Source organism: Sapajus apella, unplaced genomic scaffold (genome assembly GCF_009761245.1).
Source record: "Sapajus apella isolate SASKATOON/1434 unplaced genomic scaffold, GSC_monkey_1.0 scaffold10, whole genome shotgun sequence".
Taxonomy (NCBI): domain Eukaryota; kingdom Metazoa; phylum Chordata; class Mammalia; order Primates; family Cebidae; genus Sapajus; species Sapajus apella.
This window is the reverse complement of record NW_022436950.1, coordinates 7,583,725-7,609,316: the sequence shown is the minus strand read 5'-3', so window position 1 is coordinate 7,609,316 and position 25,592 is coordinate 7,583,725. Positions and strand designations below refer to the sequence as shown.

The following is a 25,592-nucleotide window of genomic DNA, read 5'->3' as shown; positions in this document are numbered from 1 at the left end:
CTCCTCATGTCCTTGGGCTTCTGCCCTGGCTGGCCTGCTCCCGACCACCATGAGGTGTCAGATTGTGCTTCCGGCAGCCTCTTCTCATTGACTCCCTCCTCCCCCCAACACCTGTCCCCTCTCCGCCCACCCTCATTCCACAGCCTGTAGACAGGAGGGGCAGATGCTAAGTCCCAGTCAGAGGGTTGGGATGGAGGGGCCAGTGCTGACGCTGGGGCTGCTGGTCACCCTGGCTGTGTGTGGTAAGGGTAGACATCCTTCCCACCCTGGGGCCCCCCGTGAGCCCACTCGGCCCCAACTGCATGGCCTCCTCTCATTCTCCCCACTCCCACTCTGCCATCTCTCCCTGTGGGGGCTGACTTCTGAGGTCCCCACTCCTAGGGAGTGGTTGGATTCCTCCCCCCATCCCAACCTCATGGTCCAGCAGGACCTGAGGGCAGCTTCCTCCCTAAGTCCCCTGCCCAGGGCCCCATTCAGTCCTTGTCCCTAACCCTCCCCAGGCAGCCAGGGGCTGAACGAGGAGGAGCGGCTGATCCGGCACCTGTTTCAAGAGAAGCGCTACAACAAGGAGCTCCGGCCCGTGGCACACAAAGAGGAGAGTGTGGACGTCACCCTGGCCCTCACGCTCTCCAACCTCATCTCGCTGGTGAGAGGCCCTCGTGTGCTGGGTTTGGAGGGAGGGCAGGGACAGCTTCCTAGGACCCGGATAGCCATGGAGGAAGCTGGAAGCCCCTACCTGGCCTATGGCCGCTCCTCCCTGTGAAACAAAACGTGTTTCAGCTGCTCTATGCCCTGTGAGGCCGCTGTCCTTCCCCTCCAGCGTCAGCTCTGGGGTGTCCCCATCCACACCCACAGCACGCCACATCTGTGACACACTTCAGAGGCCACCCATCCTCTCTGCTCCCTGGATGCCCATCTACTCCTGACTATGAGTTTTCAGGGCCCAGATGCCATGGTTTCCGTGGGTGCCAGTTGAGAGTGGGTGAATGTAAGCTGGGTGCCATGGCTCACACCTGTAGTCTCACCACTTTGGGAATCTGAGGTGGGCGGATCACCTGAGGTCAGGAGTTCGAGACCAGCCTGGCCAGCATGGTGAAACCCCATCTCTACTAAAAATACAAAAATTAGCAGAGAGTGATGGCACGCGCCTGTAATCCCAGTTACTAGGGAAGCTGAGGCAGGAGAATTGCTTGAACCTGGGAGGCAGAGGTTGCACATTGCAGTGGGCCAAGATCATACCACTGTACTTCAGCCTTGGCAATTGAGCAAGACTCCATTTCAAAAAAAAAAAAAGAGAGAGAGAGAGAGTGGGTTAATGTGTGTGGGTAAAAGAATGATGTGGCCTGAAGGATGGCCCTCCCGTCTGATTACAGAAAGAAGTCGAGGAGACCCTCACTACCAATGTGTGGATAGAGCACGTAAGAATACGTCTCACAGAGCTGCTGACGTGGTGGGGGATTCAGGGCTTCCTTCACCTAGTGCCCTCACCAGCCCTGATGGCACCTTCAAGTGGATTAGGATTCATGTGTTGGAAAATTGCTACCTTATCTTGATTTTTATTAGAAAACACTCTCCCCTGGCCTGCCAAAAGTCCACAATACAGACACAGATCGTCTATGCCCACAGTGGAAATAGTGCTCCCTTAGTCGTGCAGTGAGCATCCTGCACGGCTGTCCATGACAGACCTGAATCTGCACTCTGTACCTGCCTTCCCAAACCTCTTTTGTCACGGCTCTCAGACCCTGTTCAGTCTTCTCTCAGAGAAGTGGGGGGACCAGGAGGCTGGCCGGCTGCAGAGCGCACTGCTGACGTGCCTCCGGGCTTCCAGGGCTGGACAGACAGCCGGCTGATGTGGAATGCTGAAGAATTTGGAAACATCAGTGTCCTGCGCCTGCCCCCCGACATGGTGTGGCTCCCAGAGATTGTGCTGGAGAACAAGTTGAGCAAGCTCCCCCGATCTCCCCTCTGTCACCCTGCCTCCTTGCTTAAGCCTCTTCCGCCTCCCACAGCTCTGCCAGTCCTGAGCGGCCAGAGCTCACTGTGGTTCTTGTCCCTGTCCCCCAGCAATGATGGCTCCTTCCAGATCTCCTACTCCTGCAACGTGCTCGTCTACGACTACGGCCTTGTGTACTGGCTGCCACCTGCCATCTTCCGCTCCTCCTGCCCCATCTCTGTCACCTATTTCCCCTTCGACTGGCAGAACTGCTCACTCAAGTTCAGGTGTGCCCATTTCTGCAGCCAACCCTCACCCCAAGGCACCCTGCCAGGGGCCAAAGGAAGTGACTGTAGTGTCCTCAGGCAGAGCCCCCTGCCCTGTCTGGATGAGTGCCACCCTCCCCCATAACCATCCTCCCTTACCAACCCTCCCCTACTCTGTGACCCCAACCAGTGGCCGAGTGTCACTGTCTGCCTATTGCCCTCCCCAGCTCCCTCAAGTACACGGCCAAAGAGATCACCCTGAGCCTGAAGCAGGACACCGAAGACGATCGCAATTACCCCGTGGAGTGGATCATCATCGACCCTGAAGGCTTCACAGGTGCTGGGAGTAGCTGCTGGTGGGCAGGCAGGTCCCTCAGACATACCCGCACAGATACAGACACACTGGCACTGCCCACCCCAAAGATACACACGTGCACACACACACACATCTAAGACATAGACACACAGCTACTCATACATGCAGCTAGATACAGACGGGCAGACACATGCCTGCCCAAAGAGAGGCACCCAGACACTCACATTTCCTGAAGGCAAAGATATCCCAAAGGCAGAGAGAGATGGTGCCAGGGCCCTCCCCATGCCTGCCCAGGCCCGGAAGTCATGCCTCTCATATAGGAGATGCCTGTGGCTGATGGGTTTCGTCCTTCCCGGCCCTGGAGAGCCCAGGGGTGTGGTTGGCAGGGGTGTGTCATCTCGATGGGGGTATGCCAACCTTCCTGACATCCTCATCCCCGGTCTGTGCCCAGGCTCAGATTCTCCATGGAGCCTACCACTCTCCCCGTCCATCAGAAGGGTCCTGTCCCACTGTCCCAGGCTGGCACATCATGGCAGGGATAGTTTCACTCTCACTGGCTTGTTATTATCCCCAAGGCCCAGGCCGAGGGGGAGCAGCTCAGTTAATGTCGCTGAGGCTTTCTTTGTCTTTGAAGACAGGCTCAGTGTCTGAGAGCATTTGTTTGACTCGGTGTCTCTAATCTGCAATACCTATTGTTGGTTCGGGTATCTTTTGAGCCAAAACACATTCCTTATTTGAACCCTGTATGGACTTAGCTTCTATTTTTTCCAGAAAGAGGAAAAAAAGATCAGTCACAGAGGAAAATTTCCCCCTCACAGATGGAAACTTCCATCCCAACCTCCCAGTCAATGATGCCCACCAACGGGACCCCAAACAGCCCTGCCACGTGTCTGGACTGGCTCGCTCCGCCCAGCCCCTCATTCTGTCCTGAGGCCCTGCTCAGCTCCCTTGGCCTGGCCTGAGCCTAAGGTATCCATGTGCCTCCCACAGAGAATGGGGAATGGGAGATAGTCCACCGGCCGGCCAGGGTCAACGTGGACCCCAGAGCCCCTCTGGACAGCCCCAGCCGCCAGGACGTCACCTTCTACCTCATCATCCGCCGCAAGCCCCTCTTCTACGTCATCAACATCCTGGTGCCCTGTGTGCTCATCTCCTTCATGGTCAACCTGGTCTTCTACCTCCCGGCCGACAGTGAGCCTCCAGGCCCCACCCCCTGCTCCCCCACCAAAAGCCCACCCAAGCACAACCAGCCCCAGCCCAACCAGCCCCAGCCCTGTCCCTCACTTCCTCCTGGCAACCACCTGGAGTCTCCATTCCTGGAGCTGCCTGCCCCCAAGGGGTCCAGGTGTGAGGGCCAGGTGGCCGCCCAGGAGGAGGGCTATAGGACCCTGTGTGACATCCTCAAATGTACAGGGCAGGGTATCTCCAAGATGCTGCTTCTCCCGACTCTCAGAAGAACTGCCAAGCTGTCCCTCTGTCAGGACAGAGACCAAGTCTCTCATGGTCACCAGTGTGTGACCGTGGCCCTGAACACAGGAGGTCCTCAACTGTTGAACCAGTGGGTGAATAACGGTCTCTAGGACAGCAGGGTGTGAAGCAGAAAACCCCTCGATGCCCACCCTGACTCTAGGAGGCAGTGGCTTACAAGTTCAGAATATTTACTACAAGCAGGGCACAGTGAGTCCCAGGGTCAAAGGCCACCCAGCCCCTGCCCCTGGCAGACAGGGTAGAAACCTCAGGACTTGAGGAGGGAGAAGGGGGCACGTTCCATCTGCAGTGGGGTGGGAGGGCTCCTAGAGGAGGGGGAGCGTGAGTGGACTTGAGCAGGATGGGGTGGGCCTGAGGAGGAATGCTGATGAGGAGGGGCTGGGCAGGGGCTGAGGGGACCTCATAGTGGAGGCCCCCTTCCCATCCTTGCCATCACATGCAGGAGCTCAGGTGGGAAGAGGAGGACAGCACTGGCCTGGGGTCTTTTAAGTGAGAGGCTGGGAGTTGGGGTGTTATCCTGGTGGTATGAGGACACCCTGGTGCTTTCTGAGCAGGGAGTGACACACAGATCTGTGCTCCAGGAGGGTTCAGTGGCGGGGGTAGGTTAATAGTGACAGTTGATGTCTCTCTCACCACATTTAACAGTTGAGAAAACTGACACACAGAAAGGTTGGACTCCTTGCCCAAGGTCACCTAGCTAGTAAGTGGCAGAGCTGAGATTTGCACCCAGGCACTCTATCTCCATAGCCCATGATTTCCATCAGGGTACCATGGTGCAAACAGAGGTGCCAGGGGCCACAGTGGGACCCTCTAGGACTGGGACCCCAAGGACACAGCTAAGTCTGGCTTCCCCAGGTGGTGAGAAGACATCAGTGGCCATCTCCGTGCTCCTGGCTCAGTCCGTCTTCCTGCTGCTCATCTCCAAGCGGCTGCCCGCCACATCCATGGCCATCCCCCTCATCGGCAAGTGAGTGGTGCCCAAGCCCAGCCCCCCACTGCTGGCCCAGCCCAGCCCTGGGGCTCCAAGCTGAGTGTGTGCCCACAGGTTCCTGCTCTTCGGCATGGTGCTGGTCACCATGGTTGTGGTGATCTGTGTCATCGTGCTCAACATCCACTTTCGAACACCCAGCACCCACGTGCTGTCCGAGGGGGTCAAGAAGGTGAGCACTCGGCCTGGCAGGATGGCTCACCACTGTAGTCCTGGCACTTGGGGAGGCTGAGGCAGGAGAATTGTTTGAGCCCGGGAGTTGGAGACTAGCCCGGGCAGCATAGTGACACCCTTGTCTCTACAAAAAAATTTAAAAAAAATAGCCAGCTGTGGTGGCACGTGCTTGTAGATCCAGCTACCCAAGAGGCTGATGTGGGAGGATCACTTGAGCCTGGGAGGTCAAAGCTGCAGTGAGCTGTGATGGCACGGGGGCACTCCACCCTGGGCAACAGAGTGAGACCTGGTCTCAAAAAAGACGTAAAGAAAATGAGCATTCTCAATAGTCGAAAGCTGGAGATTGAGCCAGGTACGGTGGCTCACGCCTGGAGTCAGCTACTCAGGGGGCTGAGGTGGGAGGATCAGTAGAACCCAGGAGCTGGAGGTTGCAACGTGCTATGATCACACCACTGCACCCCAGCCTGGCAAGCCGGTTGCAATTTTGTCTTTAAAAAAAAAAAAAAAAAGCTGGGCCAGGCACAGTAGCTCACACCTGTAATTCTAGCACTTTGGGAGGCTGAAGCAGGCGGATCACCTGAGGTCAAGGAGTTCGAGATCAGCCTGGCCAGCATGGTGAAGCCTACTAAAAATACAAAAATTAGCCAGGCGTGGTGGCGCGTGCCTGGAATCCCAGCTACTCAGGAGGCTGAGGCACGAGAATTTCTTGAACCCAGGAGGTAGAGGTTGCAGTAACCTGAGATTGCACCACTGCACTCCAGCCTGGGCAACAAGAATGAAACGCCGTCTCAAAAAAAAAAAAAAAAAGCTGGAAGTTGTCCAAAGGCCATCTGCAGAATGGGTAAAGACACTGGGCATATCCTCCCATGGGAGTGCTGCTCAGCAGTGCAGAAGCACCAGCGGCTGCCGCACCCCTTCACGCGTGAACTCAGGTCCTGGCACGGCATTCCGTGAAACAAACCAGAGGCAGGCCAGGCGCGGTGGCTCACGCCTGTAATCCAGCACTTTGGGAGGCTGAGGTGGGTAGATCACCAGAGGTCAGGAGTTCAAGACCAGCCTGGCCAACATGGTGAAACCCCGTCTCTATTAAAAATACAAAAGTTAGCTGGGTGTGGTGGCGAGCGATTGTAATCCCAGCTACTCAGGAGGTTGAGGCAGGAGAATGGCTTGAACCTGGGAGGCAGAGGTTGCAGTGAGCCAAGATAGCGCCACTGCACTCCAGCCTGGGCGACAGAGTGAGACTCTGTCTCAAAAAAAGAAAAGAAAGAAAAGAAACCAGATGGAGCAGCAAACTGCAGGGTTCACTTTGCAAGAAGTTCAAGAACAGGCAAAACCTTGGTGGCAGAAGTCAGAATGGTGGCTATATCTGGAGCTGGGAGGGAACTGAGCCAGGGCAGGTGTGAAGGAGATTTTTGGGGATCGTGTTCACTATCTCATCTGGGTGGTGATTACCCAGTAGAATGCATCTGTAAAAATTCACCTAGCTATATACTTAAGATTTGCTCATTCCACTGTAAGCTGCAACTCAGAAGGAAGAAGGGGAGGACCGAGCAGCCAGGGTGCTCGGGAGGGCATGCCCTTGCCTCTTGGCTACTACAGGGCGGGCTGGCTGCTCTGCGGAAAGTTTAGCAACTCTTTTTTTTTTTTTTTTTTTTTTTTTTTTTTTTTTTGAGATGGAGTCTCACTCTGTCAGACAGGCTAGAGTGCAGTGGTTCAATCTCAGCTCACAGCAACCTCTGCTTCCCAGTTTCAAGTGATTCTCCTGCCTCAGCCTCCTGAGTAGCTGGGATTACAGGCACCCGCCACCACACCTGGCTAATTTTTGTGTTTTTAGTAGAGACAGGGTTTCACCATGTTGGCCAGGCTGGTCTTGAACTCCTGACCTCAGGTGATCTGACCGCCTTGGCCTCCCAACATGCTGGGACTATAGGCGTGAGCCACCGCGCCCGGCCTTAGCAACTCTTTTTGTCTTTCAGCATTCGATGGGGAGAGCCTAGCATTTGGGGCATTTACCCTACTTTTTGGTCTTAATTAATCATTTTTAGTGAGTTGGTTCTGCTCCGCACCGTGGGTGATGTGGGGGAGCTGGAAGCAACCTACGTGTGCATCAGCAGGAGGTTGGGGACATCAATGACAGAGTCAGACTCGGGGGCACCTTGTGGAAGCCAGGAATGAAGTCACAGATGTTAGGACATGTGAAGGTCACCCCATGTTTGTAAAATGGCCTTTCTTGGGCGGGCGCGGTGGCTCACACCTGTCATCCCAGCACATTGGGAGGCCAAAGTGGACAGATCATGAGGTCAAGAGATCGAGACCATCCTGGCTGACATGGTGAAACCCCGTCTCTACTAAAAATATAAAAATTAACTGGATGTGTTGGTGCGTGCCTGTGATCCCGGCTACTTGGGAGGCTGAGGCAGGAGAATCACTTGAACCCGGGAGGTGGAGGTTGCAGTGAGCCGAGATCGAACCACTGTGCTCCAGCCTGGCACCAGAGCGAGACTCCATCTCAAAAAAAAAAAAAAATGCCTTTCTTGTGGTTTCTTGACCCGGCCCCAGCTCTTCCTGGAGACGCTGCCAGAGCTCCTGCACATGTCCCGCCCGGCAGAGGATGGACCCAGCCCCGGGGCCCTAGTGCGGAGGAGCAGCTCCCTGGGCTACATGTCCAAGGCAGAGGAGTACTTCTCACTCAAGTCCCGCAGCGACCTCATGTTCGAGAAGCAGTCAGAGCGGCATGGGCTGGCCCGGCGCCTCACCACTGCACGTGGGTCCCTGCTGGTCTTGGTTTTCAGCCCATCTGTGGGAGATGGGTGGGGGCAGGTCTCACACCCTCTCTGGCCCCTTGTCTGTAGGCCGGCCCCCAGCAAGCTCTGAGCAAGCCCAGCAGGAACTGTTCAGTGAGCTGAAGCCAGCTGTGGACGGGGCAAACTTCATTGTTAACCACATGAGGGATCAGAACAATTACAATGAGGTAAGGGGCCACAGGATTGCCACGCACAGGTGTTCAAGCTGGGCACTGATTAAGTGTCTCCTATCTTTTTGTTGTCATTGTTGTTGCTGTTTTCTTCTTTTTTTGATTTTTTTTTTTTTTATTTCTTTGATTCTTTTAAGTGTATCCTATCTTAAGAGGGCAGGGTTCCCCTTAGAGACACACAGCAACTTAGATGAAGGAGTTAATGTGATACAGAGTCCAGGCACGCAACATAGCAGCACTGGGGCCAGGCACACACATAGGCACAGCCCCATCCTGTCAAGGTCACACTCTGCGTATCCCTTAGGGTCCCTTCTTTCTCCCAGCTGCCAATCATTTTCTGTCCCTACTCAGTTTCAAGCCTGATGCTCCCAGACAGAACCAGACATTTACAAGGTAGCCATATACAGCTATTCAACATTATACAACTTCTAAAAATTCTCTCTTGAGAAAAGGGCACCTTTTCCCAATTCACATAGGGACTGGCAGCAGACCTGACTTGCTGGGGTGGGGGAGAGAGAGGAGAGGGAGGAAAGGGGCCTGTCCACCTTCCTTGGTCCCCAAGAGAGACCCCTGGGCCCCAGCTCCTCTCCAGCCCTGAAGCCCTGTGTTAGAGTGGAGAGGGAGGCTACGATCTATTCTCTGCCTCCTCAACAGAGTGACCAGTCCTGTCTGTGGCCAGAGGGGCCTGGGCCTTTGCTGGGGACAAGCTGGCATATCCTGTCTGCTGCAAGCCCGAGGTGGCCTCTGCAAACACACTGAGCCGTGCCTCTGCCTCCCTGGCTGGGCCCCAGCTTGGGGGTGGGGCTCTGTGGTCTGAGCGCCTTCTCACCCCACTCTCTCTGCCCCTACCCACAGGAGAAAGACAGCTGGAACCGGGTGGCCCGCACAGTGGACCGCCTCTGCCTGTTTGTGGTGACACCTGTTATGGTGGTGGGCACAGCCTGGATCTTCCTGCAGGGGGTCTATAACCAGCCACCACCCCAGCCTTTCCCCGGAGACCCCTACTCCTACCACGTGGAGGACAAGCGCTTCATCTAGGGTGGGCTGTGGGGGAGCCAGGAGACAGGAGGTCTGAGAGGAGCCACAGTCCCTCACGAGACTGACTCCTAGCCCCGAGGCTCGCACTCCTTAGGCTGGGCAGAGTCCGAGGAAGGAAGGGAGCAGCCACTCCTCAAGGCTCAGTGGTTCCTCTGCAAATCAACAGAGGGGCCACCTGAGACGGTCTGAGGGTGGACGTCGGCTAGAGGGGGTGGGCAGGAAGATTTGGGCGGAAGCAGGAGGCTGGCTTGGGGGCCAGGGGGAGGCCACTCAAGGTGGCCTCAGGGGGAGAACTCTGATTGGGGTGAGACAGTTAGCGCCCTTCTCTGCTCCCCCTCCTGCAAGGCGTGGGGCAGAGCAGGCAGGAATCTGCGCCTTCACTCTCTGGCTCCCCCAGCCTCCCTCTTCCCACCCACCCTTCAATTTCAGGCTTCTGAGGCCTTACCTGGGACTGAGGTTGAGGACACCTCCCTTCCTCCAAACCCAAGTGTCCTTTCCCAGCTCTTTCTGCCTTGACCATTCTGCCCCGGTCCCTTTGGGAAGCTGAGGACTAGAATGGAAAGGTCAGGATCAACATCCACAAAGACGGGGTCAGCCTGAGGTCGCATGCACAGTTCTAGAGGACTGGAACTCAGCGCCCCGCCCTCCAGCACCTACTCCTCCCCAAAGCAGGGCTGTCATGCATTATTTGGGGGCATACATATTCTAAAAAATCATTTGTCATTTATCTGAAATTTGTCCTGTGTTTTTATTTGCTAAATCTAGCAACCCTATCCCAAAGGCAGCCTCCACCCAATCCTATCCTGAGGGCTAAAGGCCAAGGCTGCAGGAATTGGGAGACAAGGGTCTGTTTGTATGGCAGCCCACTTCCAAGATGGCCCCAGCAATGCCCAATATTCACACCCTTGTGCAGTTCCCTCACTCTGTACCAGGGTGGGTCTGCGTAACCAATAGAATGAGGCAGAGGTGACGGTACCTCACTTCCCAGATTCAGTTAGGAAAGACATCATGGCCTCTTTCATGCTCATTCACCCTCACTCTCACATCAGTTGGATCTCTCACTTTGGGGAAGCCAGCTGGCATGTTGAGGAGCCCTGTGGAGAGGACCACATGGCAAGGAACTAAGGCCTCCCACCAACAGCCACATTAGTGAATGTGGAAGTGAATCCTCTGCCCCAGTAGGGCCTTCAGATGAGAACACAGCCCAGTAGACATCTTGTGTGCATCCCTGTGAAAGTTCCTGAGCCAAAACCACCAGCTAAGTGGCTCCTGGATTCCTGACCCCCAGAAACTGCGTGAGATAATAAATGTGTGTTGTTTTAAGTGACAGAGTTTTGGTGTAATTTATTACACCAGCAATGTGACTCTGAGCCACTCCTCATCTCTTAGCTTCCATTTTCTAATCTGCAAAATGTGTGTCTAATAAGTCCTAGTCATGGGGTGTTGTGAAAATTGAATTTCTAGTAGGACTATTTTCATATGACCTGCACATTTAATGGGTGGTGATTTAACCCATTTCCCTCAGGGGGAATTGGTGACCTCATTAACTCAGATACTCAGAAGTTTAGATTTTTAATGTTTACATGTAACCAAGGAAAAAGAAAAACCATTTAAAACCAAAACAGACCCTAGGTACTTCTGCTTTCTAGCATGAACTATTCACAAAATTCAAAGTACAAAGCTTTAATTTTCCTGTCTAAATAGGAAAGCCAGCTTGTTCTCACACCTGTCAGGTGAGCAGGAAGTCCAAGACTTCACAGGAACAATCCATCAACTCAGGGAGGGCCTGTCTTATGCACAGAGATGAGAGAGGGTCAGCCAGGCGCAGTGGCTCATGCCTGTAATCCCAGGACTTTGGGAGGCTGAGGCAGGCGGATAACGAAGTCAGGAGATCGAGACCATCCTGGCTAACACGGTGAAACTCTGTCTCTACTAAAAATACAAAAAATTAGCCAGGTGTGGTGACACATGCCTGTAGTCCCAGCTACTCAGGAGGCTGAGGCAGGAGAATCACTTGAACCTGGGAGGTGGAGGTTACAGTGAGCCAAGATGGCGCCACTGCACTCCAGCCTGGGTGACAGGGCAAGACTCTATCTCAAAAAAAAAAAAAAAAAAAAGAGTGTGCTTAGGACCCTCAGTCACAGTCTTTGCTTCTCTCTGCCTTGTGGTGGCACTGATGGCAGCAGGTCTTGGTCCACCAGGCGAGTCCTCAGTTCTATTAGGCCCTGCTCAAGTGGCTGTGGACTTCCAGAGGAGACAACACCAAAATGTCACACAAAACCGGAGGGAGTGCCTCTTGCACAGGCTCCCAGGGTCACCGCAGTTGCCACCAGCGGCACCTGCTCCCCCAGCACTGTGGTGCTGTCAGGACCAGTCCACTCTGACTGACATGGAACTCCATCCTCTGCCCCAGGAAGTCACACTCACAGGCACAGCTTTCCGGGAAGCCAGAGAGAGTTCCTTACTCTCTCCAGACCAACAGGGCTACCTGGCCTCTTTCAACGGACAGCGAATCATTAATACACTGGGCTGCAAGGAACAGAAAGCTCAAGGAATTGTAGCTTAAACACATAAGGTTTCCTTTTTCTCACATAATGATAATAGAGAGGCGGAGGTGACCACGTTGGCTCCAGGGTCTACCAAAGCTGTCAGAGACCCAGGCACTTTGGCCTCTGCCCAGCCCTGCCTCCATGGCAAGTTGGCTTTTGTCCTCAGATCTGTTGGCCCCAAGTTGCGAGCTGACAGCCACAGCTGCACACTTAGCACCTATGTTCAGGCAGAAGAGGAGCAGCCATTTCTGACCACTGTCATCAAGAAGCAAAACTTTTCCATAGGCCAGGCAGAGTGGCTCACTCCTGTAATCACAGCACTTTGGGTGGCCAAAGCAGGTGGATCACCTGAGATCAAGGAGTTCAAGACCAGCCTGGCCAACATGGTGAAACCCCATCTCTACTAAAAATACAAAAATTAGAAGGGCGTGGTGGCAGGTGCCTGTAATCCCAGCTACTCAGGAGGCTGAGGCAGGAGAATTGCTTGAACCCAGGAGGTGGAGGTTGCAGTAATCCGAGATCATGCCATTGTACTGGAGCGACAAGAAGAATAAAACTCCATCTCAGAAATAAACAAACAAACAAACAAAAACCAAGCAAACAAAAAAACTTTTCCATAAAGCCCCTGCAGACATCCCACAGGTTAAAACATCACATGGCTAGCCTACCTGAAGGGAGGCTACGAAATGAGTATTTCGCTCTATCAGCCATTACAACAGAGGGCGGCAAAGGAGAAGCAGCGTTAGACAATGAGTATTTCTACAGATGATTTTCCCTGAATGGGTCCTGTCCCTGGGCACGTAACCCCTCCAAGAAACTGCCATTCCTTACAGATGATTTACCCTTCAGAAAACACCAAGGAGGCTTCTGGGCCGCCTCTCCCAGAGCAGAGAGAGGGAGAAAACAGGAGGGCGGGGGGCAGGGGATGCAGGGACAGATGGTCCACTCGGTGGCAGTGCTTCTTGATCATGGAGGCCATTGATGAATTTGGCAAAGTGTGGGCACGGAGGAGAGTAAAGAGGTGGAGAGAAACTGGTCTGCAAAAGAGGATAAGAAAATTGCATCTAGGAGCACCAGAGGGCAAAATGGAAAGGCAAGGGGCTCAGAAGTGAGAAAGAAACAAGGACTTTGTAAATTCCAGGGAAGATGGGTCACACAGAGAGAAGCTCAGTGGGGTGGGGGGAGGGGAATCCCGGGGGAAGATGGGGAGGGGGAAGCTCAGGGAGGAGGATGCCCAGTGAGGGAGAAGCTCAGGGAGGGAGATGCTCAGGGAGGGGGAAGTTCAGGGAGGGGAAGCCAGTGAGGGGGAACTTCAGGGATGGAGATGTTCAGGGAGAGGGATGCTGAGTGAGGGGGATTCTCAGGGAGGGGGAAGTTCAGGGAGGGGGATGCCCAATGAGGGGGAAGCTTTGGAAGGTTTATGGGCTGTCAAGAACTGAGAGTGGGGCGCGAGCCAGACTGAACACAAGGATGGTGGCAGAGAAGCCACCCACAGAGTGACTCAGTGCAAGTACCCGACTGGGGAAGGCAGCTGCCACCACTCCTGCCTCCCCACCCCCAACCCTGGAAATCCTAACCAGGACAGGAGGGACTTGAGACCCTGCTCCAGAAGGTGGGGTCTGAGCCAAACTTTCTTGGGTCTCCAAGGACAGGGCTGACTTCCAATTTACTGACACATATGGAAATGCTGCAGACATTCACTGGCCGGAGGAAGATGTCCTCACAGGGCACTTTCCCTCCAGTCCTGAGAGCTCCCTGTCACACTATCCCCTGGACACTGATGGCAGTGTCAAGGGTGGGTGACAGGTATCAGAACCTGAGATTTCTGTTTTGTCCTGGTACTGAGACACGCTGACCCATCTGCTTATAATAGGTGGTCGGAAGGCAGGTGGCCTTCCTTTGCCTGAGGCCGCAGCCGGCAGCAGGGCCCTTAGCGCCCAGATCAGCCTCAGCCCTGCCCTTTCTTGACCACAAACCAGGAAGTTAATAGATGGAGCTCATTTTCCGGCCTTTCCTTCCCCTTTTGGATCCCCTCATCTGACTCTCTGGAGGGCCCCATAAGGCTGTTGGATGATTGAATCAACGCTGAGACCTCACTGAGGAGCACCTAGTCAGGGGCTGTCCTAGTCTCAGGAGCCCTGAGTTCCAGATCTTTCTCAGCCCTTCTTACTTCAAAGCTTACCAGATCTATGTCCTGTCTCAGGGCAGGGATCTGTTAAGGTGTTAAAGTCCTCCAGGCATAGGCCTCTTTCTCCTAGGCACTTTTCCCTCAGTGTCTTGGCACAATAGAATGACCCATGAAAATGTCAGGCTGGTGAGAGAGGTCTGGGGTCCTCAGCAATGTCACAGAGAAACTCACACACAAACATGCCAGCTGGGCATGGTGGCTCATGCCTGTAATCCCAGCACTTTTGGAGGCCAAGATGGGTAGATCACTTGAGGTCCAGAGTTCAAGACCAGCCTTGTCAACATGGTGAAACTCCATCTCTACTAAAAATACCAAAAAAAAAAAAAAAAAAAGCCAGGTGTGTTGGCGCATGCCAGTAGTCCCAGCTACTCAGGGAGGCTGAAGTAAGAGAATCCAGGAAGTGGAGGTTGCAATGAGCCAAGATCACACCACTGCACTCCAGCAAAAAACAAAAACAAAACAAAACAGAAACCTCATTTGCCTACCCAACAACCTTCACACCCACCCAAATCCTGACTCTCTGGAGGGAGCAGGAGGGAGTCCACCTCAGCCCTCTCTGAAGCCACCATCAGGTTCCTCAGCCACCTGCCTTCCCTACCACACCAAACAGACCCTGGCTGTGTCTTCGGCCCCCATCTGGAACATGGAGGTGGGGCTGGGACAACTGAGCCTGAGTTGGGGCTGGGAGGTGGATGTCTCTGTTGGGGCAGACGGGGCCCCTGTCTCCCCTCTCCAGCCCAGGTAACCTGAGCTCAGCATTGTGTCCATCCTGAAACAGCTGACAAGCTGTGGTCAGACAGCTGGTGGGGCTGGGCTGGGCTGGCTGGGCTGGCCGGGGCGGCCAGGGTGGGAGTGTAGGCTGTCATATGACACCCAGAGCCCATCTCTCTCTGCCCCAGACCTTGGAGCTGCTGTCCCACCCATCACTGAGAGAGCTGAGGCGCCATGCATGGGGCCCAGGGGCCGCTGCTCTTCCTGCCGCTGCTGGCTGTCTGCCTGGGTGGGACACAAAGGAATCACAGCCTGGGGAGTCCCAGAGTCGGGGTCCACGGCCTCAGGGGACAGAGGGTCTGAGGGCTATTGGGGCTTGCCCTGGACCCAGCTCCCTGAGTCCCCACTTCACACCCCCGGGGCCTCTCCACTCTTTCCGCGCCCAAGCTCCTGCGCTAGGCTCACACCTGTCTGTTTCAGGGATCCAGGGCCGGAACCAGGAGGAGCGCCTGCTCGCAGACCTGATGCAAAACTACGACCCCAATCTTCGGCCTGCCGAGCAAGACTCAGATGTGGTCAATGTCAGCCTGAAGCTCACCCTCACCAACCTCATCTCCCTGGTAAGCTGGACGGAGGAAGGGTCAGCACACCAGGCCCTGGGACCCACTGGGGATAGCACGGGGGGGCTCCAGCCACCAGGAGGTTGGAGCGCCCCACAGGGGACAGGCTGGGGTCTGAAAAACCCCCATGGTTGCTGGGGGGCGCTCTCAAGAGGCTGGGGGCTGCTTGGCCCCATCGGTGGCCTATGGGGACTGGCACTGAAGTCGGGGCTAAGCCCTCCATACTGTACCTTGCACCCCTAGAATGAGCGAGAGGAAGCCCTCACCACCAATGTCTGGATAGAGATGGTAAGAGGCCACCCTGCCACCCTCCTTCCATCAGGGGCCCCACTCTACAACCCCAAGGCCTCCTGAGAGCTGCCTGCCCCCTCCCTGCTTCTTCTTTCCCCTTGGGCTGCATGCTCACCCCTAGGGGTGCAGTGTAGCAGAAGGCAGAGGCCTGGCAACTGCCCCTCCCCCTGCAGCAGTGGTGTGACTATCGCCTGCGCTGGGACCCACAAGACTATGAAGGCCTGTGGGTGCTGAGGGTGCCGTCCACCATGGTGTGGCGGCCGGATGTCGTGCTGGAGAACAAGTGAGAAGGGGGTACAGGCGGGGGCGCGGGGGACAAAGGACACAGGGTCTGGGTCCAGCAGAACAAGGGGGCCCTGGGAAAAAAGAAAGATGAGCAGAGGGTGCAAATCGGGCACCCGCGGGGCTAGGGAAGAACTGGACGGAGCAGGTGCCGAGGGCAGGGCCCTGGGTATGGCCAGCAGACCAGACCCTACGCCAGGCTGCATCCCCTCTGGGCTGGGCCACCTGGGCGGGCTGCTCCCTTCCCTATAACATGGGGCCGCTGATGGCTCCTACAGAAGCTGGCAGACGTCAATAAGACAGGCATGAAAATTGGACCACTGCGGGGCTGGCACATGGTGTGGGCCTCACACATGTTAGTCTCCGTGATGACTATTCTTATTATTAAAACAAGAGGGAGAAAGAGAAGCAGAAATTAGGAGGTGGTGCCTGAGGAAGTCTGTCTGGGGCGGGGGGTGGTAGGGAGCTTGCTGGGGGGCCTAGAGGTCTGGGTGAGAACCAGTCAGGGGGTGGCCGCCTGGTAGGGGCGGGTATCTCCAGGCCCCTATCCACACAGGGAAGAGGGGCTGGTCTGGGGCTGGGGTGTCAGGGGCTGAGCCCACATCCCCATGGCCTGGCCTGTTCTGTGCACGCAGCGTGGACGGTGTCTTCGAGGTGGCCCTCTACTGCAATGTGCTCGTGTCCCCTGACGGCTGTATCTACTGGCTGCCACCCGCCATCTTCCGTTCCGCCTGCTCTATCTCAGTCACCTACTTCCCCTTCGACTGGCAGAACTGCTCCCTTGTCTTCCAGTGAGGCCATTTTCGGGGGAGGATTAAGAGAGCAGCTCTCAGAGGGGCCTGTGCAGGGGTGGGGCAGGCCTGTGCAGGGGTGGGGTAGACCTGGGCAGGCGTGGGGCAGGCCTGGGTAGGGGTGGGGCAGGGCCTGGGCAGGGCCTGGGCAGGGGTGGGGCAGGCCTGGGTAGGGGTGGGGCAGGCCTGACAGGAGTGGGGCAGGGCCTGGGCAAGGCTTCTGGCCTTGGCTCTGGCAGCCAAGGGCCTGGGCCTAGAGGTCAAGGGCCTGGTTCCATCTCTACTGGGCTTCTGTGCCCATCTCAGGCTAAGATGCCTGAAGGTGCCCAAGCTCTCCCTGCTAAGCCCAAGTCCCCTCACTCATCCTCCTTCACTGCCTCAGTTTCCCTGCTTGTGGCCCAAGGAGAGACAGTCATGTGTGGGGTGTGTGGGTGAGAAGGCACACAGGCACACAGCATGCATGTCTATGCACACACGAAACCACTGCACTCCCCAGTCCCACAGGGAGGCAGGCTGTCCTGTGAGGGAGGGGTCCTGGCTGGGAATCCAGCGGAAGCACGTATGCCTCCAAGCCACCTGTGGGGGTCTCTCGGTCTGTTCAAACCCAAGTGTGGGGAGGAGGGCCTGAGTGAGGGTTCTCCCGTATCTTAGAGGAGCAGTATTTTCTACAAGCCAACCTGGGAGGGAGACTCCGCTCTGTAGACACCGGGGCTCTCCTTCGGTAGGCGTGTATTTTCTACATTGCCATCATCAGCCCCTCCTCCCCGAGAGCAGTGGGAGGGACAAATGCAGAGTGGCCCTGGGCCTGTCAGCCAGGTGAGAGCCGTGAGCTGCAGCCTCCTAGCCCTTCAACTCAATCTTCCTGACCCCAAAGGGCCCTAAGTCTCCCTGCCCTCCACATCTCAGCCCCAGGGTTTCATGGAGAACTCAGAAGCATGGGGCTGCATTTCGTTGAAGCAAAGCTACCCAAAATTGTCCCCAGATGGTCATCCCTAGGCACTCATGGCAGGTCTACCCACTCACATTTAGCCTCTTTCCTCCGTGGCTCCAAGGTCCCAGACTTACAGCACCAATGAGATTGATCTGCAGCTGAGTCAGGAAGATGGCCAGACCATCGAGTGGATTTTCATTGACCCTGAGGCCTTCACAGGTAACCCCCACCCAGGGGCTCCCCAGGCAACCTCATCCAGGGCTCCTGCCAGACTCAGCTGTGGTCAAGGCCAGACCAAGGTCAAATCCCTCCCATGTAACTCAAAATGAAGACTACAGCAAACCATAAAATATGTTTTTTAAAACGTCCAACTAAGCTCTGAGTTTCCTCATGATAATGACTCCAATTTTGAAAGGAGGAGCTCGAGTATTCAATCTCCCACCCCACTTTTGTCCCCCAATGGTGCCTTCCCTGCTGGTGCTTCTTAGGGTGCATGCTGCCCTTGCAGCTGGGTCAGTCAGGCTGTAGGGATCTGCCTGGCCCACACTCCCTGTGCCCAGTCCTGCCTGCCTGCCTGCCCACAGAGAATGGGGAGTGGGCCATCCGGCACCGACCGGCCAAGATGCTCCTGGACACAGCAGCACCAGCCCAGGAGGCAGGCCACCAGAAGGTGGTGTTCTACCTGCTCATCCAGCGCAAGCCCCTCTTCTACGTCATCAACATCATTGCCCCCTGCGTGCTCATTTCCTCAGTCGCCATCCTCATCTACTTCCTTCCTGCCAAGGGTACCTGGATCCTATGGGAGGGAGCCGTCCAGTAGTACAGGGGATACCTGGGAGGCTGGGGCGGGCCCTGCCTGGGACACAGAGTGGCACTATGACCCATGAGAGGCAGTGGGTTACTTCTGGGGTAAGGGGTTGCTCCGTGGGTCAGGGAGGTACGGACCTGCTCTGAGAGCCTCTTGGTCACGGGCCAGCTGGAGGCCAGAAGTGTACCGTCGCCATCAACGTGCTCCTGGCCCAGACTGTCTTCCTCTTCCTTGTGGCCAAGAAGGTGCCCGAAACCTCCCAGGCGGTGCCACTCATCAGCAAGTAAGGCTGGTCTTCATGCTTGCACGCCCACCCCACTCTCCCTTCTTGGGAGCACAATGGCCTCCGGCACTGCCCTCTTGCCCTCCCTCCACCCCACCATCCTCAATTCAGGAGGCCTGAGGGGAGCAGCCACTAAGGGTGGGGGTGGTATCATGGTATGGGCTGCCAGCTCCTGCCCACCCCACTCCGACAGGTACCTGACCTTCCTCCTGGTGGTGACCATCCTCATTGTTGTGAATGCTGTGGTCGTGCTCAACGTGTCCTTGCGGTCCCCCCACACACACTTCATGGCCCGAGGGGTCCGAAAGGCAAGGATCCTCCCTGCCCACTCCAACATCCTGCTGCCCAGTCCCCCATGCCTCCCTTTCAGCTGCCCCGGCCATATTCCTTACCTGCAGCATTCCACAGCAAACCCATCCAGGGTGTATCCTGAAGCATGGACCAAAATTGATTACAGCAATACAGTAATAAAATTGCTTACTAGGCACCAGGGATATTACCAGTGTTAATGTATTTCATCTTCATAAAACCCATATCATCTCCAGTTATAGAGGAGGAAATTGAGGTGTACAGAGTAGCCTGCCCAAGAAAGTGCACTAGAAAGTCGAAAAGGCAGGCATCTGCCGGGCAGTCTGACTGCAGCCTGTGTGACGTTCAGCCCACCTGCAGCCTTCAGCTGGGACCTATACTGCACATGTGGATTTCCAGGCCTGCCCCAGGCATTCTAGGCCAGAACAGCATGAGGCTGCAGGGCAGGAATCTGTTTGTAACAAGTGCCCTGGCGATTCCGATGTGTGCTGAAGTTTGGGGATCCAGGCTCATGTCCAGTACGGAAAGCTTTACCAAGGCCATGTCACTGCCCCAGTGTGCAGCCTCCATGGTCCCTAGCTGCACAAGCCGTTCACGCCAACCTCCAGCTTCTACTCCGAAGCTAGGCCTGGCTGCCCTAGCAAAGCAACCCCCTCTCTAGGTGTTCCTGAGACTCTTGCCCCAGCTGCTGAGGATGCATGTTCGCCCGCTGGCTCTGGAAGCTGTGCAGGACACCCGGCCTCGGCTACAGAATGGTTCCATGGGATGGTCGGTCACCACTGGGGAGGAGGTGGCCCTCTGCCTGCCTCGCAGTGAACTCCTCTTCCAGCAGTGGCAGCGGCAGGGGCGGGTGGCGGCAGCGCTGCAGAAGCTAGGTGAGGCACAGCAGGTGTGCCTGAGGACACTCCTCCCCCGGGACCCCAGCTGGGGAGCCAGGCACAGCAGAAGTGCAGGAGAAGTGTCCAGGTCAGGGAGAGAGGAGCTGGGGTCCCTAAGGAGAGGCCATCTTCTCTGCCTGCTTCTCCTCCATTCTACTCCCAAACCTTATCCTCTCTCTTCATCAGAGAAAGGCCCGGAGTTAGGGCCGAGCCAGTTCTGTAGCAGTCTGAAGCAAGCCGCCCCAGCCATCCAGACCTGTGTGGAAGCCTGCAACCTCATTGCCCGTGCCCGGCACCAGCAGAGCCACTTTGACAACGTAAGCTGAGTCAGGGTGGAATGGGGGTGGAGTGAGTATCTGGGCTTGGACCTGTGATGGAGACAGGATGAGTAGGGTGGCCAAGGTAGGGCAGTGAGATGGAAAAAGAGGGGGCTGGGCGCCGTGGCTCAACCCCTGTAATCCCAAGACTTTGGGAGACCAAGGCAAGTGGATCATCTGAGGTCAGGAATTTGAGACCAGCCTGGCCAACATGACAAAACCCTGTCTCTACTAAAAATACAAAAAATCAGCTGGGCGTGGTGGCCGGCACCTGTATTCCCAGCTACTTGGGTGGCTGAGGCAGGAGAATCGCTTGAACTCGGGAGGTGGAGGTTGCAGTGAGCTGAGCCATGATCACGCCACTGCATTCTGGCCTGGGCAAGAGTGAGATTCCAACTCAAAAAAAAAAAAAAAAAAAGGAAATGGAACAGTGGGTAGGGAGAACACCTCAGGGGTAGGGGACCATGGAATTAGTCACCAGTTGAGACGCGGGCTTGCTGGAGGCCCAAGGATGAGAACGGGACCCAGGGAAGGCCTGGTGCCGCCGCTGGTCAACCCACACCTTCCTCCCACCCTCAGGGGAATGAGGAGTGGTTCCTGGTGGGCCGAGTGCTGGACCGAGTCTGCTTCCTGGCCATGCTCTCGCTCTTCGTTTGTGGCACAGCTGGCATCTTCCTCATGGCCCACTACAACCAGGTGCCCGCTCTGCCCTTCCCTGGAGATCCATGCCCCTACCTGCCCTTACCAGACTGAGCCAACCAACCATCGCGGGACATGTGGGAGTCACACGTGTGGGTCACATGGAGTCTTGTCAGCCATGTTCTCCCAACGAAGTCATAAGCGTGCTCTTTGGGAAGTGCCCTTCAGGACTGTGTGAGCCAAACAGCCCTGAGAAAAGCCGGGAAAAGGGTCCCAGCTGCAGTCCTGGAGTGACTGGGGGTGGCCTATGGTTAGTGTGCTGCTGCAGTCAGCACCCACGCGGCATTGGCTAGCTTGTCCTGGCACCAGCCACTCCCGCACTCAGCACACCCCCTCACTTAGGCAAAGCATTATTAATTCTCATCAGTCTGAAGCCCAAAGGACTCTTGTTTTGTATGATACCTTCAGGCTTGGGACTGGCTCCCTTTTTACAACTTCTCCCTGAAAGAGAGGTGTGAAGAGTAGCAGCCCATGCCGGCTGGCATCCCCCTCCCCTGCCTACTGGTACAGTAAGCACCCAATTCTCAACAGCCCCAGTGGCCTTTCCATTCATGTGCATTTTTCTGCCACTGACCCCAAGATGATTTCCTGAGTTTTGTGATCCATTTTTTTTTTTTTAAGTTTTTGTTGTTGTGTTTAGTTTTGAGGCAGACTCTCACTGCTGTCATGCAAGCTGGAGTGGATTGGCACCATCACGGCTCACTGCAGCCTCAACCTCCAGAGCTCAAACCATCCTGCCTCAGCCTCCCAAGTAGCTGGCACTACAGGCATGCACCACTACGCCCAGCTACTTTTAAGTTTTTAGTAGAGATGAGGTTTTGTATATTGCCTAGATTGGCATTGAACTCCTGAGCTCAAGTCATCCTCCACCTTGGCCTCCCAAAGTCTTGGGATTACAGGCATAAGCCATTGTATCTGGCCCCCTTTTTAATTAAGAGCTCTGCACAGCAGTATGGACAACTGAGAGTCATTATTCCCCATGTTATATAGGCAAATTGAGCCAAGAGTAAGAGATTCCACAAAACACTGGTGGTTAAACAAGATTTGAAGTCCAAAATTCCTGACTCTGACCAAATCTGACATTCTAAGATTCTATGGCCTGAAAAATAGGCCCTTCTTCCCAAAGGATGGTTAGGACAAGGAAGAGCTAGGCAAGGAGGCATGGAGTTAACACAGAGCCACTGAGCTCTTCATTCCAGGAGACTTTGACTTGACCCCACTAATCAGATAATAGGGCAGTAAGCTGAGGTCTTCCTGGGGGATAGGCAAGGTCCTGCTCTGAGATTACAGCTGGCACTTGAGTTCGGTTGGTAACCAGGTGACACCTTGGGCAAGTCACCTATGCTCCCTGACCCTGTTCCCTTATCAGTGGTGGCTAACACCTGTGATCCAGGCACCTTGGGAGGCCAAGGTGGGTGAATTGCTTGAGCCCAGGAACCCAGGAACCCAGCCTGGGAAATATGGGGAAACCCAGTATCTACCAAAAAATACAAAACTTAGCCTGTAGTCCCAGCTACTCTGGAGTCTGAGGTGGGAGGATCGCTTGAGCCCAGGAGGTCTAGGCTGCAGTGAGCTGTGATCATGTGACCACACTCCAGCCTGATGACTCAGCAAGACTCTGTCTCAAAAAAAATTACAAAAAAAATGTTTAAGTGCCACATAAAGGCTTGACAACAGGATATGCTGGCAGAAGGAAGCTTGGAAATATGCCCTCCCTCCAAGCACAGGATTGCTGTCTTCGAGGTTCAATCACCAGCAAGTTCATTTTATTTACTCCAGTGTGTGTCTGTGAGGGTGCATGTGCAGTGTGTTTGAAGTAAGAGCAGAGTCACAGCCCTAGAGTCCTAGAGGGGTTAGGGAGAGGGGGGAGAACTTCAGTCAGGGAGGGAACCTGATGACAGTGGGGCCATTTCAGGTTCCCATAAGCCCCTAACTAGCTGTGTTATCTGGCACAAGTCTCTCAACCTCTCTGAAAGCCTCAGAGGGCAGAGGATTAGCTCCTTGTACAGTAAGCACTCAAAGGTTAACATTAGCTGCCATTACTATGGTTTACTGTCTCATTGAATCCATACAGCAACCTAAGGAGGTAGGTAGAGACATACCTCAAAGATATTGTAGGTTCAGTTCCAGATCAGCACAAGAAAGCAAGTCACATGAATGTTTTTGGTTTCCTGATGCATATAAAAGTTATGTTTACACTATATTGTAGACTAGTAAGAGTGCAATTATGTCTAATAAAACAATATACATACCTACATTTAAAAATACTTTATTGCTAAAAAATGCTAATGATCAATCTGAGCCTTCAGTGAATCGTACTCTTTTTGCTGGTGGAGGGTCCTGCCTTGATGTTGATGGCTGCTGACTGGTCAGGGTGGTGGCTGCTGAAGGTTGGGGTGGCTGAGGCAATTTCTTAAAATAAGACATCAGTGAAGTTTGCCGCATCAATTGACTCTTCCTTTCATGAAAGATTTCTCTGTAGCATGCAATGCTGTTTGATAGCATTTTGCCCACAGTAGAACTTCTTTCAAAATTGGAGTCAATCCTCTCAAACCCTGCTGCTGCTTTATCAACTAAGTTTATGTAATATTCTAAATCCTTTGTTGTCATTTCAACAATGTTCACAGCATCTTCACCAGGTGTAGATTCCATCTCAAGAAACCACTTTCTTTGCTCATCCATAAGAATCAGCTCCTCATCTGTTAAAGTTTTATCATGAGATTGCAGCAATTCAGTTACATCTTCAGGCTCTACTTCTAATTCTAGTTCTCTTGCTATTTCTACTACATTTGCAGTTACTTCCTCCACTGAAGTCTTGAACCCCTCATAGTCATCAATGAGAGTAGGAATCAACTTTTTCCAAACTCCTGTTAATGTTGACATTTTGACCTCCTCCCATGAATCACGAATGTTTTTAATAGCATCTAAAATGGTGAATCCTTTCCAGAAGGTTTTCAATTTACTTTGCCCAGATCCATCAGAGAAATCACTATTCATGGCAGCTAGAGCCTTATGAAATGTATTTCTCAAGTAATAAGACTTAAAGGTTGAAATTACTCCTTGATCCATGGGCTGCAGAATGGATGCTGTGTTAGCAGGCATGAAAACAACATTAATCTCCTTGTACATCTCCAGCAGAGCTCTTGGATGACTAGCTGCATTGTCAATGAGCAGTAATATTTTGAAAGGAATCCTCTTTTCTGAGCAGTAGGTCTCAACACTGGGTTTAAAATATTCAGTAAACCATGCTGTAAACAGATGTGCTGTCATCCGGGCTTTGCTGTTCCATTTATACAGCACAGGCAGAGTAGATTTAGTATAATTCTTAAGGGCTCTAGGATTTTCAGAATGGTAAATAAGCATTGGCTTCAACTTAAAGTCACCAGCTGCATTGGCCCCTAACAAGAGAGTCAGCCTGTCTTTTGAGGCTTTGAAGCCAGGCACTAACTTCTCCTCTCTAGCTATGAAAGTCCTAGATGGCATCTTCTTCCAATAAAAGGCTGTTTCATCGACATTGAAGATCTGTTGTTTAGTGTAGCCGCCTTCGTCAATGATTTTAGCTAAAGCTTCTGGATAACTTGCTGCAGCTTCTACATCAGCACTAGTGGTTTCACCCTGTGTTTTTATGTTATGGAAACGGCTTCTTTCCTTAAATCTCATGAACCAACCTCTGCTAGCTTCAAACTTTTCTTCTGCGGCTTCCTCACCTCTTTCGGCTTTCATAGAGTTGAAGAGAGCTAGGGCCTTGCTCTGGATTAGGCTTTGGCTTAAAGGAATGTTGCGGCTGGTCTGATCTTCTATCCAGACCACTAAAACTTTCTCCATATCAGCAATAAGGCTGTTTCGCTTTCTTATCATTCGTGTGTTCATTGGAGTAGCACTTTCAATTTCCTTCAAGAACTTTTCCTTTGCATTTACAACTTGGCTAACTGTCTGCCGCAGAAGGCCTAGCCTTCGGCCTATCTCAGCTTTTGACATACCCTCCTCACTGAGTTTAATCATTTCTAGTTTTTGATTTAAAGTGAGAGACGTACGACTCTTCCTTTCACTTGAGCACTTAGAGGCCATTGCTGAGTTATTAATTCGCCTAATCTCAATATTGTTGTGTCTCAGGGAATAGGGAGGCCCAAGAAGAGGGAGATGGGGAACAGTCTGTGGGTGAAGCAGTCAGAACACACACATTATGTTCGCTGTCTTACAAAAGATGCAGTATGTGGCACCCCAAAACAATGTCAATAGTAACATCAAAGATCACTGATCACAGATCACCATAACAGACATAGAAATCATGAAAAAGTTTGAAATATTTTGAAAATGACCAAAATGTAACACAGAGACACAAAGTGAGCACATGCTGTTGGAAAAATGGCGCTGATACAATTGCTGGGCTCAGGGCTGCCACAAACCCTCAATTCGTTTTCAGAAAGCCCTATGTACCAAGCGCAATAAAACCAGGGATGCCATACTAGAGTGGCGTCGCCGCCAAAGGAAAGCCTCGGGGAGGTTAAGAGAGATGCCAGAGGGTGCGTCCCGCACTGGAGGAGGAGGATTTTTACCAATCAGCGAGTCCAGAGCCCGCTCCATCAACGACCGCGGTGCTGTCTTTTTTCCGAGCCGCTGCGGTAGGGTGCCAGGACACGCTCCCTTAGGAGAACAGGCGGCTCACAAACACCTGGACAGCGAAATTGCTGAGGCCAGCCGCCAGCTCTGCCGCTGAGACCAGCCTTCTGCGCAGTCGCCCAGAGCAGGCGTCCCGGG

General features: G+C 54.0%; 3 protein-coding genes across 4 annotated transcripts; 2 read left to right on the top strand and 1 right to left on the bottom strand.

Annotated features, from left to right (window-relative positions):
- Positions 1-140: 140 nt before the first annotated feature.
- CHRND (cholinergic receptor nicotinic delta subunit) lies at positions 141-10,504 on the top strand. Of its 2 annotated transcripts, XM_032277904.1 has the most exons (12): positions 141-242; positions 501-646; positions 1,374-1,418; positions 1,829-1,938; positions 2,065-2,220; positions 2,427-2,536; positions 3,506-3,706; positions 4,859-4,970; positions 5,049-5,163; positions 7,725-7,929; positions 8,018-8,136; positions 8,995-10,504. In XM_032277904.1, the coding sequence occupies exons 1-12, from the start codon at positions 164-166 to the stop codon at positions 9,175-9,177; spliced, it is 1,581 nt and encodes a 526-aa protein (XP_032133795.1). In that variant the 5' UTR covers positions 141-163; the 3' UTR covers positions 9,178-10,504. The 2 variants fall into 2 exon arrangements, with proteins under 2 accessions (XP_032133795.1, XP_032133796.1); XM_032277905.1 differs by lacking the exons at positions 141-242; positions 501-646; positions 1,374-1,418; positions 2,427-2,536; positions 3,506-3,706 and having other exon boundaries at positions 1,857-1,938.
- Positions 10,505-14,830: 4,326 nt separating this feature from the next.
- On the top strand, positions 14,831-21,303 carry CHRNG (cholinergic receptor nicotinic gamma subunit). Its single transcript, XM_032277903.1, has 12 exons — positions 14,831-14,914; positions 15,106-15,245; positions 15,489-15,533; positions 15,710-15,819; positions 16,454-16,609; positions 17,662-17,759; positions 18,125-18,325; positions 18,517-18,631; positions 18,825-18,939; positions 19,602-19,815; positions 20,005-20,135; positions 20,715-21,303. The coding sequence occupies exons 1-12, from the start codon at positions 14,860-14,862 to the stop codon at positions 20,886-20,888; spliced, it is 1,554 nt and encodes a 517-aa protein (XP_032133794.1). The 5' UTR covers positions 14,831-14,859; the 3' UTR covers positions 20,889-21,303.
- A 1,172-nt stretch (positions 21,304-22,475) lies between these two features.
- On the bottom strand, positions 22,476-25,591 carry TIGD1 (tigger transposable element derived 1). The gene has a single exon (XM_032277899.1). The coding sequence runs from the start codon at positions 24,900-24,902 to the stop codon at positions 23,127-23,129; it is 1,776 nt and encodes a 591-aa protein (XP_032133790.1). The 5' UTR covers positions 24,903-25,591; the 3' UTR covers positions 22,476-23,126.
- Position 25,592: the final 1 nt, after the last annotated feature.